Source organism: Mustela erminea, chromosome 1 (assembly GCF_009829155.1).
Source record: "Mustela erminea isolate mMusErm1 chromosome 1, mMusErm1.Pri, whole genome shotgun sequence".
NCBI classification, from domain to species: Eukaryota; Metazoa; Chordata; class Mammalia; order Carnivora; family Mustelidae; genus Mustela; species Mustela erminea.
Window position 1 is genome coordinate 157,062 of NC_045614.1, and position 13,981 is coordinate 171,042.

Sequence of the window (13,981 nt, forward strand, 5' to 3'; positions counted from 1 at the left end):
TCCCAGCTCTGCACACCCAGAAGTCTGAAATCAGGGTGTAGGCAGGGCCACGCGGCGTCTGGAGGCTCCCTCCAGGAGAGGGTCCTTCCTGCCTCCTCCAGCTCCTGGGGGTGGGGAGGAGCAACCCTTGGGGTCCCCAAGCCTGTGGGAGCATCTCTGCCACATCTGCCTTCCTCCTCATGCGGCTTCTCCCTGTGGGTCTGTGTCATTTCCCTTTTAAGACAACACCAGCCTACTCCAGGACGACCTCATTTTAACTTGATTCTATCTACAAAGACCATGTTTCTAAGAAAACTGCATTCACAGGTGCCCGTGGACATGAACTTAGCAGGGGACACCACTCCACCCAGTCCTCGGAGAGGTGGGACAGGAGGTGTTGGGGACAGCTGCAAAGGGAACAGAGAACCAAATGTAAATGCATTAACTTGCAGGGTCCTTGTCCCAAAAAGCCACCTGAGGGGGTGTGACTCCTGCCCGACGTTTGAGGACATTCTGGAATCTGATGGTTTCTCAGACGGAACAATGGGCTGTGGTAAGAGGACCGCTTTCTCCGGAGGGAGGGAGACCGTGCGAAGCCCTGAACGGCCAGCGTCCTCCGAGTTAGCTCGCTCTACGGGTTCAGGGACAGACATCTGAGTGGAGACGGTAAAATGTTTACAGTCGTATGCAGAGACGCACAGATGCTCTTCCGTCTGCTTGAAAGGCTCGCCAGGATAAAGGAGGGCCCCTCGCTTTTCACCCCACCCTGAGTCCCCCAGTCTCCCCCCAATCCTGCGGTCCGGCTGGGCGTGGCCCCTTTCCACACGCCCCCCACCTCCGCCAGGGCCTCCGCAGGTTCCGACTCCGCGAAGACGCTTTTAAGGCGGGTCCGTGGGGGTAGGACGGGCCCACCCGCGCCCCCCCCCCGCGCACCCCCTGCAACACCCACGGAGCCGGAGAATGTTTCACCCGCGCATGCGTGCCCCCCACCCACCTGCCGCCCTCTCCCCGCCTCTCCCCACGTGACGCGGTGGGAACGCTGACCCCAGCGCCGCGCCGGCTGGAGATGGGGGTCCAGGCCGGTGGGGAGAGGAGGAAGGGTGGAGGAGAGAGACCGGAGCTCGCTGGGTGTGGGCGGCGGAGAGAAGGGCGGAGGGCAGCCCCAGCCTGGGAGTCGGGGGAAGAGACGGTCCCAAGGACCCCGGGCGGCGCACTTACCCGCACGATGTAGGAGACCCCGGGCCCCAGGACCCTGGCGTCTGGGTGTAGCCAGCCGTGCGCCGGCTTGTGGATGAAGCTGCCTTTGCGGATCCACTCGTCGGCGGCGGCGTCCGGGGGCCCGGCCACCCCCCGCGCGCCCCGCGGCCCCCGTGCCCCCGCGGCCCGGCAGCGGCTGAGCGCGGGCAGCGGGCAAGGCGCGGCGCAGCGCGGTTCGCAGGCGCCCAGGACCGCCGCCGCCAGCGCTGGGACGCCAGCCGGGCCGGCCGGCTCGGGCTGGGAATCGGCGGCCCCCGCGCCCCCGGCCGTGCGCGCTGCAGCCGGGCTCCGGCCCAGGAAGCCCGCGGGAGCGGCGAACTTCCACTGCGGCATGCGCGGCAGCAGCGCGCAGAAGGTGGTGGGCGCCTCGGGCTCGGGGGGCGCAGGGGGTGCGGGGGGCGTGCGCCCGCCCGGACCCTGCGTCATGGCCGCGGTCGCCCGACCGAGCCCGACCGGGCGCTGCGCCTGGCGCGGAGGAGGCCCTCTCCTCCGTCCCGCTCCCTCCCCGCCGTCCCGCTCCCTCCCCGCCCCCGGCCCGGTGATGTCATCCGCCCGGCCCAGCGCGCAGCCGCGGGGGGCTGCGCCCCTGGGACCCAGGCCCTGGGCGTCCCGGCGCCTGCGGGGAGGCTGGGGAAACTGAGGCCCGCCGGAGGCCCGGACGCTGCCTCGGGTCCAGCAGCCGGGAAGGGAGACGACGTTTCCAACCCTAGACCGGGTCGGCGACCCCAGCTTCGCCCCACCCACCGGTGCCCAAATTCCTAGAAGGACGGAGGTGGGAGACACAGAAATCACCTGCCTCCTCCCGCTTCTGACTGACGGGAAAACTGGCGCCTGGAAAGGGGTGGGGACGCGGTCGGCGAAGGCGAGAGCTCCAAACCCCAAGGTCGGGCCCCTCCCTCCCCACTGTTCCCGTTGGGAGACGCTTGAAAATGACCGCCTCGCTCCGTTTCCTAATGAGGAAACTGAGACCCAGAGAGGGGCACGCGACGAAGACGGGTGCCCAGGCGTGTGGGTTGGGCTGGCGAGGTCTGGGAGGGAGGAGCAAAGCCCGGTCTCTATTCTGCTTTTTCTCTGGGCTTCGGTTTCCCAGGCTGGAAGCTCCGGGCGCGAGCTGGAGGGTCACAGGCTCCTCCTCCATTTCTGGGGAGTTCTGTACGGCATTGACCCAGCTGAACTCATGGGCCCCGGCCTTCAGGCCGGCCCGCCCCTCCGTCCCCAGCCTCTTTGTCCCCCACCCAGACCTCAAAGTCTGATTCCTTCTGCACCAAGGGTTCGACAGCCACGGTCACCCCAGGACCCAGCCTCCTTCCCCTGCCCCGCCCGGGGGTGGGGCTGACTGCCGGGAAACAAAGGGAGGGGGGCCGGGGCGCGCGGGCAGGTGGGAAAGGCGGGGCGAGGCTGCGGGGAGCCGGATCGATAAATCAGAGAAATGAGATCACAGCCTGGCTGTAGCCCGCGAAGCCTGTAGGGGAGGCGGCCGAGCGGGGAGGGACTCGCAGCGGATTGGCCAGCGTTGGGGTGGGGCTGGGGTCGGCGCTGCCGCGGGAGCCGGCGTGTGTCACGCCTCGGGATGGCTCCAGTGCCTCTGCGTGGTCGCGAGAAGAGGGTGTACCGCGGGCGAGTCCCTGGGGTCTGCCGGGAGGGCGGGGGGCGGGGTGATGTTTTCAGGGCCTGGACCCCCCATCAGGGTTTGTGTGTTGTGTGTCTGTACACATACGCAGACCGTGTGAGAGTTGACCTGTTGGTCTATTGTGTGCAGATTTGAACATGTGTATGCATGTGAGGGGGGCATCCGGGTTCCCCTGGGGGTGGGCGTGTGTGTAGGGGTCCTGGTGTGTGTCCACCTCCTTAGATAAAGGGGCGTGTGTTCAAGTTTGGCATTTCCAGGCTGGGGGAAAGGGACAGAGTCGGGGCCATGCATCTCAGGACCCCTCTGGCTCATGCCTGAGGTGCCACCCCTGGGCCATGTCCTCCTGGTGGCAGTCTGTCCCTCCCAAGCGCCGGGGTCTGGGTGTTTCTGGGTTAGGGGTTTATAAGACAAGGGCTTATCACACAGGAGGCTTGGTCACATGACACCATCCGTTTCCTTCCTATTCCTAGGAAAGAAAGGCAGGAACAGAGCCCAAAGACCAAGATTCCGGTCCTGGCATCAGAGGGACACGCGGGCTCACTGTGTGCCCTCAAAGGGTCCAATCTCTCCAAAGCCCCATTTTCTCTCAGTATAGATTAGTTGCCTCCTGAGTTGCTGTGACGCTTAGATAATCTTTAACTATATCTGAAACACGGTAGGGACCTACTGATAGATGGAAAATAGAATACATTAAACTCCTATACATCCTTCAAAGCCCAGTTTCAATGTCCCCTCTTCCAAGAAGCTTGTCTGGCTTCCCCCATTCTCAGCCCTGGCTCTGCCTCTCTCCTTAACGAGCTCTGGGTCCCTCTGGTCCCCCGAGGGGCTGCAGAATTGGGGGGGTCTGGATCCGAAGAGCAGCATTTTAAGTCTCCTTTCTTTGATGTGGACAGTGGGTTAAATGAGCTCACGTGTGTGATGCTGGCAGCTCTCGTGCCACAGACAGATTTATTGGCAGGCAGCTAGAGAGGGGAATCAGGCTGCTTCCTGCCCGATTTGGGGGCTGGAACCAGCGCAGGCAGCTGTGCTTCTGTAAGAAGCAGGGGAGAGCCCGAGTTTAGCCGAAACCTGAGCTGTCTTGGGGACCCAGGCCCTAGCAGGGCGGACGCTGAGTTCTAGGACACAGGAAGCTCATCTCCAGCCAGCCTCTCGGGAGGGCTGGGGTTGTCCCTTTCTCTGCCTGGCCTGACTCGGCCTGGCATGACCAGGAGGAAGAAACTGGGGCACTGGAAGGAAGCTCACCCCGCACAGGGCCACAGGGTCACAGCCTCCAGAGACCAAAGGAAGCAGGTGGCCTAGAAGGACCTCAAAGTTCAGAAAAAAGGGAGGAAAGAGGCGCCTGCTTGCCACTTCTCCAAGCCCCCCACTGGCCAAGGCGAGACCCAGGAGGGGCCTTCCCACACCCCCACTTGACAAGGCAGGTAAACTGAGGCTTGGTTCAGGGGCAGCTAGGAGTCCTGACCCCAAAGGTGTCAGGGCGTGGTGTCCGTAGCCATGGTGGCCGCCTGTTTGGAGTGGCGGATGCCCATGGTGAATGCTGGGGCTCTGGCTTTGGTCATGGTGACCTGCTCAGGTCTGTGGGTTCCAGGCCCAGGGGTCTCTTCCGGGGGGCGGGGGGCACGAGGCCGGCCCAGCATGGTGAAGGCGGGCCGGCGCTGACGGTAGGTGTTGGGGTCTGGGCTGTCATACTGGCCAGGGCCTGGGATCTCAGCAGGGTCCTGAGGGGGGCGGATGGGGGGCGTGCGGCCTGCCACCGTGTAGCTGGGGCTGCGGGGCTTGGTGAATATCTGGGAGCCCCAGAGGGAGGGCAGGGTGTAGGTGTTGGGGGCAGGGGCTGAGGTGTCCTGGAGCTGTGGGCGCAGGCGGGAGCCCAGAGTGAAAGCCGGGGGGGTCCGCTGACGCACAGGGGCTGCCTTCTCTGGGCTGTAGGCCCCGGGGCCTGGTGTCACCTCCAGACCTGTGAGAAGGAGGTGAGAGGGTTGGCAGCGTCCTCGCCTGCTTGAAGACCTAGCGTGGCTGCCTCTGTGCTCCCTGTGCCTCACAGCACTCTCGGGCAGGGCTCTCCTACTTCCCAGACCTCCCCGTAGAGCAGGCTGTTCCCTCTTTCTTTGTGGTTTCAAAGAGAGTGGGGAAGAGGGAGCGAGAGAATCTTAAGCTGGCTCCATGCCCAGGGTGTGAGCCCAGCATAGGGCTCCTTCTCAGGACCCTGAGATCATGACCTGAGCCAAAATCAAGTGTTGGACACTTAGCTGACGGAAGCACCCAGGCGCCCCCAGGCTGTTCTCGTTAAGCCTCTGGGCCTTTGCCCACGCTCAGCTCTGCCAGGCACACCTCCCACTTTCCCGTTCCCACCTCCAGGAGCTGCTTCTCATCCTCCCAAACGGTCCCAAAGCCCCCTCATTCCTGCTGCCTCCCCCACCCCTTCCCCCTAGGCAGAGCCCTCCCAGGAGGGAGGGAGAGATGGCGGGGCGCATGCGTGGATGACGGGGTGGACGGATAAAGGGGCTTACAGGTTGTGGATGGACGGATCATGGGTGGACAGATGGACGGACAGAGCGGTGGGGCGCGGGGTTAGTCGGGCGGAGGGGCGATGCCAGGGCTGAGCCCCAGCTGCCCTCACAGCGCCACCTGTGCTCAGTGTCACATCCATGTTCTCTCAGGTCCCTCCTCGGAGCTCGTTTATTTTGACATCCAAAGACACTGCAGTTCCAGGACGTGGGTGAGGGGAGGACAGACAGGATCGGAAAGGGCAGGGCCCCTGAAGGGCAGCCCTGACCACGTACTTACCCCGCGACTTGCCTCGGCCCTGCATGGAGTAGGCAGGGGTGCAGCTTCGGCCAAACCGGGTGACTTTTGGGTCCAGGAAGTAGACAGGCCCAGGGCTGGTGTCCTGTGGAGATGCTGGGGGAGGGGGGAGCCCAGGGTCCTGAGAGCACCTCTGAAGGCCCCCTCGACCCTGCTCAGGGCACCCTCCCTCCAGACAGCCCGCAGCCCCAGCTTGGACCCCTGAGGTCTGCTTGCCCCGACTTTGTCCTTGCTGTGTCCTCGTGATCACAGCTGTCCCTCCCTCAATCTGTCCTCGGCCGCGGACCAGGGAACCCGCCGTGGTTGGTTGGAATTGCACATACATACAGTAAGACTAACTAGACCCTGAGGAAGGCCCCCACCGTGCTTGGGCTTGCCCCCGGGTGGGACCGTGTGGGTCTCAGCGCGGCCCCCGGGAGCCGTGTCTCTGCCTCAGTGTCCTCGGGGGCAGGGTGAGAAGATGGAACGGAGGAGGGTCGGTGGAGGGCGGCCCCACGGGGCGTCTCATGGCCCAGACCCTCGCTGAAACTGAAGTCACTGCCGCAGCTGAGCCGTGAATGCGTGTGCCTCCGCGCGTCGTCAGTGTGACACGGACTCACAGCCCACACACGAGCTGACCCACCACATGCCCAGCTCCAGGCCTGTGCGTCTGCTGCCAGCTCTACCACGTCCCTGGTCTCCTGCGGGCTTGACTGAACTTCTCACCCTCCACAGCCCAGACCACATGCCTCCACCTCCAAGAAGTCTTCCCAGGCAATCAGCTAAGTCTACACTGGCTCCCACCCTCCCCCGTCTTCCCAGCCAGTCTGTCCCTCTGTCCCAGGCTGTGTCCCGGGAGAAGCCAGGTTGCTGTGGGCAGAGGCGAGGTTCTGAGCCCTCCCCGGTGGAAGACGACAGGTCACTTCCGTCGTTTGCCTTCTGGGACCGCTTGGAGCTTCTGGAGTTTTGTTTCGGTTCAGGTCGGGATTTGGGCTGATTGTGAAGGCTGAGAAGCTGCTGCTGCCCGGCAAATTCAGTCAGCCCACCCCCACCCCAAACTCTCATCCCTGGAATCAGAGTCCTTGTGCGGGACCTTCCCCCACCCAGGAGCACTGGGGACCTCAGCTTTGGGAAATGGGGCGATGGAGTCTGCGAGCACTCCTATTAGGAACGTGACGGCCGCACCACAAGTAGCGTGCACGGGCAGCTCGACGGGCAGCGAGCTGGGGCCACAGCCACCCACGTGAGTGGCACTGATGGCGCTGACCCCGTCCCTACCCTGACACAGCAGCCCCGCCAGGGGAAAGGCAGGTGACGCAGAAGAGAGGACCCCGCTGACTGGGCCAGCCCCGCCCCCCACTGCCTGTCCACTCAGCAGAGATGGTCACCGTGCCCTCTCCGCAGCTGTCTGCAAGGAGCCCCATCTTGCTGATGGGGAAACTGAGGCTAGGACCCCCCGAGATGCCCTGCCTGGACACCAGGCGCTAATCCTGGCTCACTGACGTGGGCAGGCACCTGTTGGCTTCATGCTGAGGATAGCTCTGGAAGGGGTACACTGTCACTGTTTGCAGGGGAGGACACTGGGGCACCGAGCTACTGGGCGTCACGTCCACAGTCGGGCAGCAGGGAAGCCGCGAGGCCAGAAGGCAGGCTCGGGCACTCTGCAGCACACTGCGTCCGGCCTTCCCTTCTCGCCCAAGGACACAGAGGAACCTTCCCCAGGGTCACCGCCCAAGCCAGGCGGGGCTGCTGGCTCAGCAGGAGACGGGGGCTCAGAGGGGCCCTCCCCCACCTACCCCAAGCTTACCGGGGCTGGGCCTCCAGAAGAGGGAGTAGGCCGGGCTCAGCGCCCTGGTGCAGTCGTGGTTGATGTAGCCCACAGTGGGCGGCAGGATGTACAAGCCTGGCCCCGAGCCTGCGACCAAAGTCCTGCGGTCACTTCCTGCAGCTCCAGACACTGGCACATGGGCAGGAACCCAGGGCGCAGCCACTGAGCCCCCGCCCAGGCTGCCCGCCACCCTCCATGGCAGGGGTAGAGGGTAGGAGCTGCCCGCCCCCCACTACGGGGGGGAAGTGAGTGAGGGGCATTGTGAGTCAAACCTGAGTCAAAGGTAGGAGGGGCCACAAGGCCAGCAGCGTCCTCCTGCTCGACGGCACATTGGGACAACCGAGGCCCAACAGAGACACGCCGTCGCAGGTGGGGAAACCGAGGCCCAGACAGAGACGTACCGTCACAACTGCAGTGTTTGGTGGCCTCAGCAGGACGGTCAGGGCCCCAGAGCCTCCCCTGTGTTGTTCTGTGGCACAGAGAAGCGTGCGCCGGAGCCGGGCCCCACCGAGTGCACAGGGAGCATCAGGGTGGGAAGGCTCAGGCCGCATCAGAATGTCTGGCCTCACAGCCCCGCTCTCACCCACTCTGTCCTCGCTGCTTCGTGGTCGGCTAACCCACCACAGACTTCTTGTCTGTCTGCCCCGCGGACCTCTGCCGCCTGTCGCTGTGGCCGCAGCAGCCCCGCCTGCCGCGCGCCCTGTTCTTGCTGGACGGAAGCGCACCCAAGAGCCACGCTCACACCCTCCCTTCTGGGAGGGAGACAGGTTTGGGGAAGGGCAGGGACTTGCCAGAGCCTCCCACCTCCAGCTGGGCTCCCCGAAATCCCGGAAACCACAGTGGAGCTGGGGAGAATAGAGCAGGAGGAGCACCTCCCGCCACGGCCTCCCTCCTCCGCGGCTGGAGCGTACCGTTCTCCATGGTGGCCGTCCCGCAGGACTTCCTCAAGCCGACGTCCAGAATCCGGCACTCAGCGGCCCGCCAGCCCTGGGGTGCTGTGGTGAGCCGTGGATCGGGGTCACAGCCAAGGGTCCCCATGGCGAGCACGTGGGGGGCTGCAAGGGGCACAGGGGCCAGGCAGGGGCCACGCAGGCTGCCGTCTTGGCCGCAGCCACAGCTCCCGGCCGCAGCTCCCGGCACTGTCCTCGGGCCTGGTGGCTTGTGCTGGCGTTGGCAGAGCCCTGGCCTCAGCCCCCGCCCCCCAGGGACTGCACAGACAGTCCCTTGTCTGTCAGCAGAGAGTCTTGGGGCCCTGGCCCTAGTGGGCTGGTCAGCGGACGCTGGCCTGGAAGTGCGGCCAGGATCGAGTGTCGGCCTGGTGGCTGGATGGTCCAGGAAAGAATCCGATGTCAGCAGAGCGGGTCCCCAGGGAGCCATCAACCTGGGCAGCTGGGGCCAGAGAAGGCTCCAGGGAGCCAAAGCCGTAAACGGAACACCTGCAGCCTTGTAGCAGCAGGGACTGATGAGGTCTTGGGAAGTGTGGCCCCATTTCCGCAGCTGGGGAAACCGAGGCGGAGCGCAAGGTCAGACGGTGAGATTGCCACTGTATGGGAGCTGCAACTTCAAGCCAAGGAGCTGGCCTCCCTGCCCGCCTGCCTCCCTGCCCGCCGGCCTCCCTGCCCGCCTGCCTACCTGCCCGCCTGCCTCCCTGCCCGCCTGCCTCCCTGCCCACCTGCCTACCTGCCCGCCTGCCTCCCTCATCCAGTTTGCATCCACTGAGCTCCTACTGAGTACGAGGTTCTGTCTGGGCTGGGGGGACACAAAGGAGTAGACAGAAAGGAGCTGGTGTTCTCAGGAGGGAACAAAGGAAATAAACAATTAAGAAAGAATTAAGAAATGAGCACACAGTATATAAGAAGGTGTTAAATGTGCTAGAAAACACCAACCAGGTAGGAGCCCACAATGGCAGCATACGTGCCGGCCAAGTGCTGGGGCAGGAGGACAGGTCTTTGAATTGAGAAGGTAAAAGAAGAGCATGTCATAAGGAAATGGCCGTGCAAAGGCCCCAGGGCAGAAGCAACAATGGCAAGGAGGCAATGGCAGGCCTCTGAGGACGACGCACTGCCTCCCAGAAGCCAACAGAGATTTACTCCCCAAATAGAGTTTATTTCCCTGCCTCCACTAAAGGCAACTGCTGTGTCAGGCTCTAAGAAGGGGCTCAGGAACCTGACAGAGCAGAATTCAAACTCCTGTGTCTTCCATGTGTGCTGTCAGGCCATTTTGCACTCTGACTTTCAACAGCTTTATTGAGCTATAACTTACATACGATGCAGTTCACTCCTCAATGTAATTTTAGTACAACTTATAATTTAACTTTTTAATCAAACTGTTAAGGAGTTCATAATGAGTCTGAAATGTTTATATTAGAAAAGAAGGGGGGCACCTGGGTGGTTCAGTGGGTTAAGCCTCTGCCTTCGGCTCGGGTCATGATCTTGGGGTCCTGGGATCGAACCCTGCATCGGGCTGTTTGGCGGGGAGCCTGCTTCCCCCTCTTTCTCTGCCTACCTGTGATCTCTCTCTCTCTCTCTCTCTCCCTGTCAAATAAATAAATAAAATATTTTTTTAAAAAAAGAAAGAAAAGAAGGGGGGGAAGATCTTAACACCTGTGACTTCAGGTTCCACCTTAAGTAGCTAGAAAAAGAGGAATAAGTGGAAGGAAGGAAATTAAAGACATAAGAGTAGAAATGCCTGAAACGGAAAACTGTAGAAAGAATCAACAAAAAAATAAATAAATAAAAATTAAAAATATTTAAAAGAGTCAACAAAGCCCCTCCACCCAAAACCTGGTTCTTTAAAAAGATCAACAAATTTAATAAAGCTCAAGCTCGAATGCCCAAAAACCAATGAAAAAGAACACAAATGACCAATATCAAGACTGGAAAAGAGACATCGGTACAGACCCACATGCCTTAAAGGGACAGTAGGGTCTCTGTGAATTCACCAACGGGAAAACTCCCATCCTTTTCGGGCTCAGACACTTCACGGGCACTGCGCTGGTTAATTATCTCAGGATCCCACTGAGGGAAATGCTGTTGCTAACCCTCATCTGTGGTCACCGCCGGGAAATGGAGGCTCCGGGAGGGGAGGAGACATGTGCAGGTCCCTGAGTAACTTAGCAGCAGAGCCAAGAGTTGAGTCCAGGGCATTCTGACTGAGATTTTCATTCCAAGGTTAGGGTCAAGGGCTTCTCCCAGACTCTAATCCCAGCTCAGCTTTCCAGGAGGGCTGAAAGCCCGCTGGGGACTCCTGCAGCCGCAAGAATAAAACCCAGGCCCTCACTGGCACCTAAGGTTCCTGCCAGGCACAGAGTCCCCCTTCTCCCCCTCTGCCCTCGACTCCGATCCTTCAGTCCTCACGCACTCGACTCGCTCACTCGACTCTCGTCACAGTAGCACTCCTATTCCTTGAAGCCACTCCTGCCGGGTCCCACCTCAGGGTGCCTGCTTGATTTCCCTCCACCTGGGACACCTTGACACCTCCATTCTCAGACACCTTTGGGCCCCCCAAATTGGACAAGCCATTTGCTGCTTTCCAGAAGCAGCACAGACTCCAGCACTGTGAACTGAACTAGGCACTGATGAGGGAGACAGGAGGTCAATACCCCAACCTCCTCCTCCCCCTGCCAACCAGTCTGTCCCACCGACCAAAACTGGCCAGCAGTGCAGGAGCCCAGGGATACCGCCACTGAGACCAGCCTCAAGGACTCAGGACCAGGAGGTGGAAGGACCGGGGACCTGGCTGGAGGATGATCCTTCATCCAGGTTCCAGCTGGGATGCGGCCCTGACTGCCTCGGTTTCCCCACTGTGACACGGAAAATAACCAAGGGCTAATGCGGGGTGAGAATAGACAGGAATGACTGCCTGAGCCTGAAGGGGAGGTTTGGAGACCTCAAGGTCCAGCAGTATCACCAGACTGAGTTTAGCCACAGAAACCTCCCCAGCCCGGCCTCCAGCCGATCACCCCAGCTTCTATCTGTCCGCCCTGTCCATCCGCTCACTTCTGGCTCCTCACCACGGCCAACTAAAGGCATGTAAATGAGAAGCCAATTGTAGGACCATGCAAATGAGCCATGTTTTTAATCCAGTCTGATTCACTGACAGAAGAGAGCAACTCAGCAAAGTAGAACAAGCAGGGCCGGACTGGGATAGGGCGCGAGCGTCCTCCCTCAGCCATATGATCCAGCCTTGGGGGGCTCCGGGGCTCCGGGCCTCAGTCCCCCCGAGGAGGCTGCTGGACGGAGTTCACAGCATCGATGCTCATAATTATCAATCTGACTGTGTTTATATGTGTGCCCACTGTGCGCCAGGCACGGTTCAGGCGCTGGGAGAACAGGTGTGAACAAAACACATCAAGTCCCTTCCTCATCCTTTTGTTGAGATAGGCAAAGGGGTGAGTGCGTTTTACATTACTTTAGAAGTCAAAGTCCTGTCGTGGGAAAAAATCGAGGCCAGGGAGGGCTTGGAGGTGTGGGGAGTTTGCAGTTTGAAGTGTTGGGGTCAGGGGAAGCCTCATGGAGAAGGTGATGTTCAAGAGAGTCCTGAAGGAGGTGAGGAGGGAGCCAGGGGAGAAGGCACAGCAGGTGCAAAGGCCCTGAGCCCCAAGAGCACCCAGCATTCCCAAGGAACAGCGAGGAGGCCCATATCGGTTGGAGCGTGATGAGTGATAGGGAAGGAGAAGGAGCAGGTCGTGCAGGGTCCCTGAGAGGGCAGGGGCGTTTACCCAGGGGCACCGAGGCACCGGGGAGTCCTGGAGGGCTGCGGGCAGGTCAGAAGCCGGCCGGCCTCGGTGCTACCGGCGCCCTCTGGCGGCAGCGGGGAGAACGGATCGTGGGCGGCGCCGGGGGATAAGAAGCTAGGAGACTGCCCTGGTCAGGGAGGGGTGGGGGAGACGGGGAGGAGCTGGGGGGGGCGGGGAGGAGATCGTGGGGAGGAGCTGCGGGAGAAAGGTCGGGAGGGGAGATGCGGGATGGAGTGCGGTGACGGAGTCGGGGAAGAGATGGGGAGACGGGGGAGGTGGGGGGAGGGGAGGGCGAAGCGGTGGGAAATGGGGGGCGAAGGGGAACTGTGGGCTCCGCCAGCTCGTGGTGGAGGAGGAGAAAGCCAGCAGGTGGGTCCCAGAGCTACCGGAAAACGAAAACCAGCAGGTTGGGGAGCCACATCTGATGTGGTTCCTCCAGGATTTGGGCCTGAGAACAGGACGAGATGGGGCTGCCTGTGACCAGGAGGGGAAATGCAGGTGTTGGGAGAAGATCCAGAGCTCGGTTTTGCAGTGGTGGGACGTGACTCTGGGAGACCGCTAGCTCTGCCAGTCCAGGTTGTGGGTTCTCTCTGCCACAGACACAAGGACCCCAAACACAGCGGCTCAAAAACACCCACATGTCTTGTGTCACAGTCTCGGAGATGACAGAGCCAGGTCCTCCGCTCCGGCCGCTCTGCTGGTGTTGGGCAAGCTGGGGGCTGACCCGGGAGGCTCCAACGGGGAGCAGTCCACTTCCCAGCTCCCTCGGAGTGTTGCAGGGCTTGTTTCCTTGGCTTGGAGGACTGGGAGCCCCCTTCCCAGTGGCGTCTGGCCAGGTGGCCTCCTAACATGGATGCTTGGATTTTCAAAGCCAGCCAGGGGAAAGGTCTCAGCAACAGGCAGGATGGGCTGGTGTTCTGTGTAACAGCAACAGCGATGGGTGTCCCGGCCACGGGCCCTGGTCCTGCCGTCTCTCCGCTAACTTCATCTCTTCCTGAATCACAGCCCCCAGATTCCCTCATCTCCCTTCCTCCTCTGTAACCCATCTTCTGCACAAGAACCAAATGACCTTTTGAAACCAAAACATTCCCTGGGCTCTCTCCCTGTGCCACGAGCACATCCAGACTTCTAACCTGGCCTGTCTGGCTATGAGCGCAGGAACTGTACAGACTGGGCACCTACTATGTAGCAGCCTGTGCAGGGGTGACCGACACTGCCCACAAGACCCAGAATGCAAACCACACGTGCAATCCTGAATTTTCTAGTAGCCATGTCACAGAAGAGAAACAAGATAAACCAATTTTAATGATACATTTAACTCAACAGAAGCAAAACAGTACCACTTCCGTATACACACACTGTGGTTGACATTTTACATTCTTTCCTTGATGCCAAGGCTTCAAAATCTAGCGTGCGTCTTGCACCCGGAGCGTATTTTGCAGCAGCCGCAGTTTGACCACGGCCACCGTGCTGTCAGCAGAGACCGAGACTGCTTCAGGGTCAGGGCTCCCTCAGTCCAGTGGTTCTCAGCCTAAGGCTAAGCCCCATCATGCCCACTTGCAGTCACCTCCTCCCCTCTACCTTGTAACCACTGCCCTGACTTCAAAAGTGGGGCTGTTGCCCCCCTTTTTTATATATAAACTGTGTACTGTACTCTTGTGAGACCTTTCCCTAGACCTAGCGTGTCCGAACTATCCTCCCACTGGGTATGGTTGTAAACCATTCATTTTCATTGCTGAGTGTAGTATCTACGCATGAAGGCTGC

At 61.0% G+C, this 13,981-nt stretch overlaps 2 protein-coding genes across 9 annotated transcripts in view; both read right to left on the minus strand.

The window, feature by feature from the left end:
- Positions 1–2,389, minus strand: part of SHC2 (SHC adaptor protein 2) — a 32,328-nt gene extending 29,939 nt beyond the window's left edge. For 7 of the 8 annotated variants that reach the window (XR_004276678.1, XR_004276683.1, XR_004276691.1 and 4 more), the window contains exon 1: positions 1,198–1,926. Coding sequence is in view for 3 of the 8 variants with exons in the window: in XM_032304042.1 (XP_032159933.1) it covers positions 1,198–1,662 (465 nt within the window). In the remaining 5 variants the exon portion in view is untranslated. Of the gene's footprint in view, positions 1–1,197; positions 1,927–2,032 lie in introns of those variants that run through there. The other variant, XM_032304076.1, reaches the window with a different exon arrangement.
- A 1,399-nt stretch (positions 2,390–3,788) lies between these two features.
- Positions 3,789–9,052, minus strand: ODF3L2 (outer dense fiber of sperm tails 3 like 2). Its single transcript, XM_032304111.1, has 5 exons — positions 8,915–9,052; positions 8,390–8,533; positions 7,458–7,565; positions 5,654–5,767; positions 3,789–4,823 (listed from the first exon to the last, which is right to left on the minus strand). Exons 2-5 carry the CDS (start codon positions 8,514–8,516, stop codon positions 4,339–4,341), a joined length of 834 nt encoding a protein of 277 aa, XP_032160002.1. The 5' UTR covers positions 8,517–8,533; positions 8,915–9,052; the 3' UTR covers positions 3,789–4,338.
- Positions 9,053–13,981: the final 4,929 nt, after the last annotated feature.

Bases quoted from the DNA above. Each gene is read 5' to 3' on its own strand.
- ODF3L2 (XM_032304111.1), bottom strand. From the start codon at position 8,516: ATGGGGACCCTTGGCTGTGACCCCGATCCACGGCTCACCACAGCACCC. The intron at 7,566-8,389 runs GTACGCTCCAGC...CTTTGGTCGCAG, and splicing joins GACGGCCACCATGGAGAACG to GCTCGGGGCCAGGCTTGTAC. The intron at 5,768-7,457 runs GTAAGCTTGGGG...CCCCTCCCCCAG, and splicing joins CTTCTGGAGGCCCAGCCCCG to CATCTCCACAGGACACCAGC.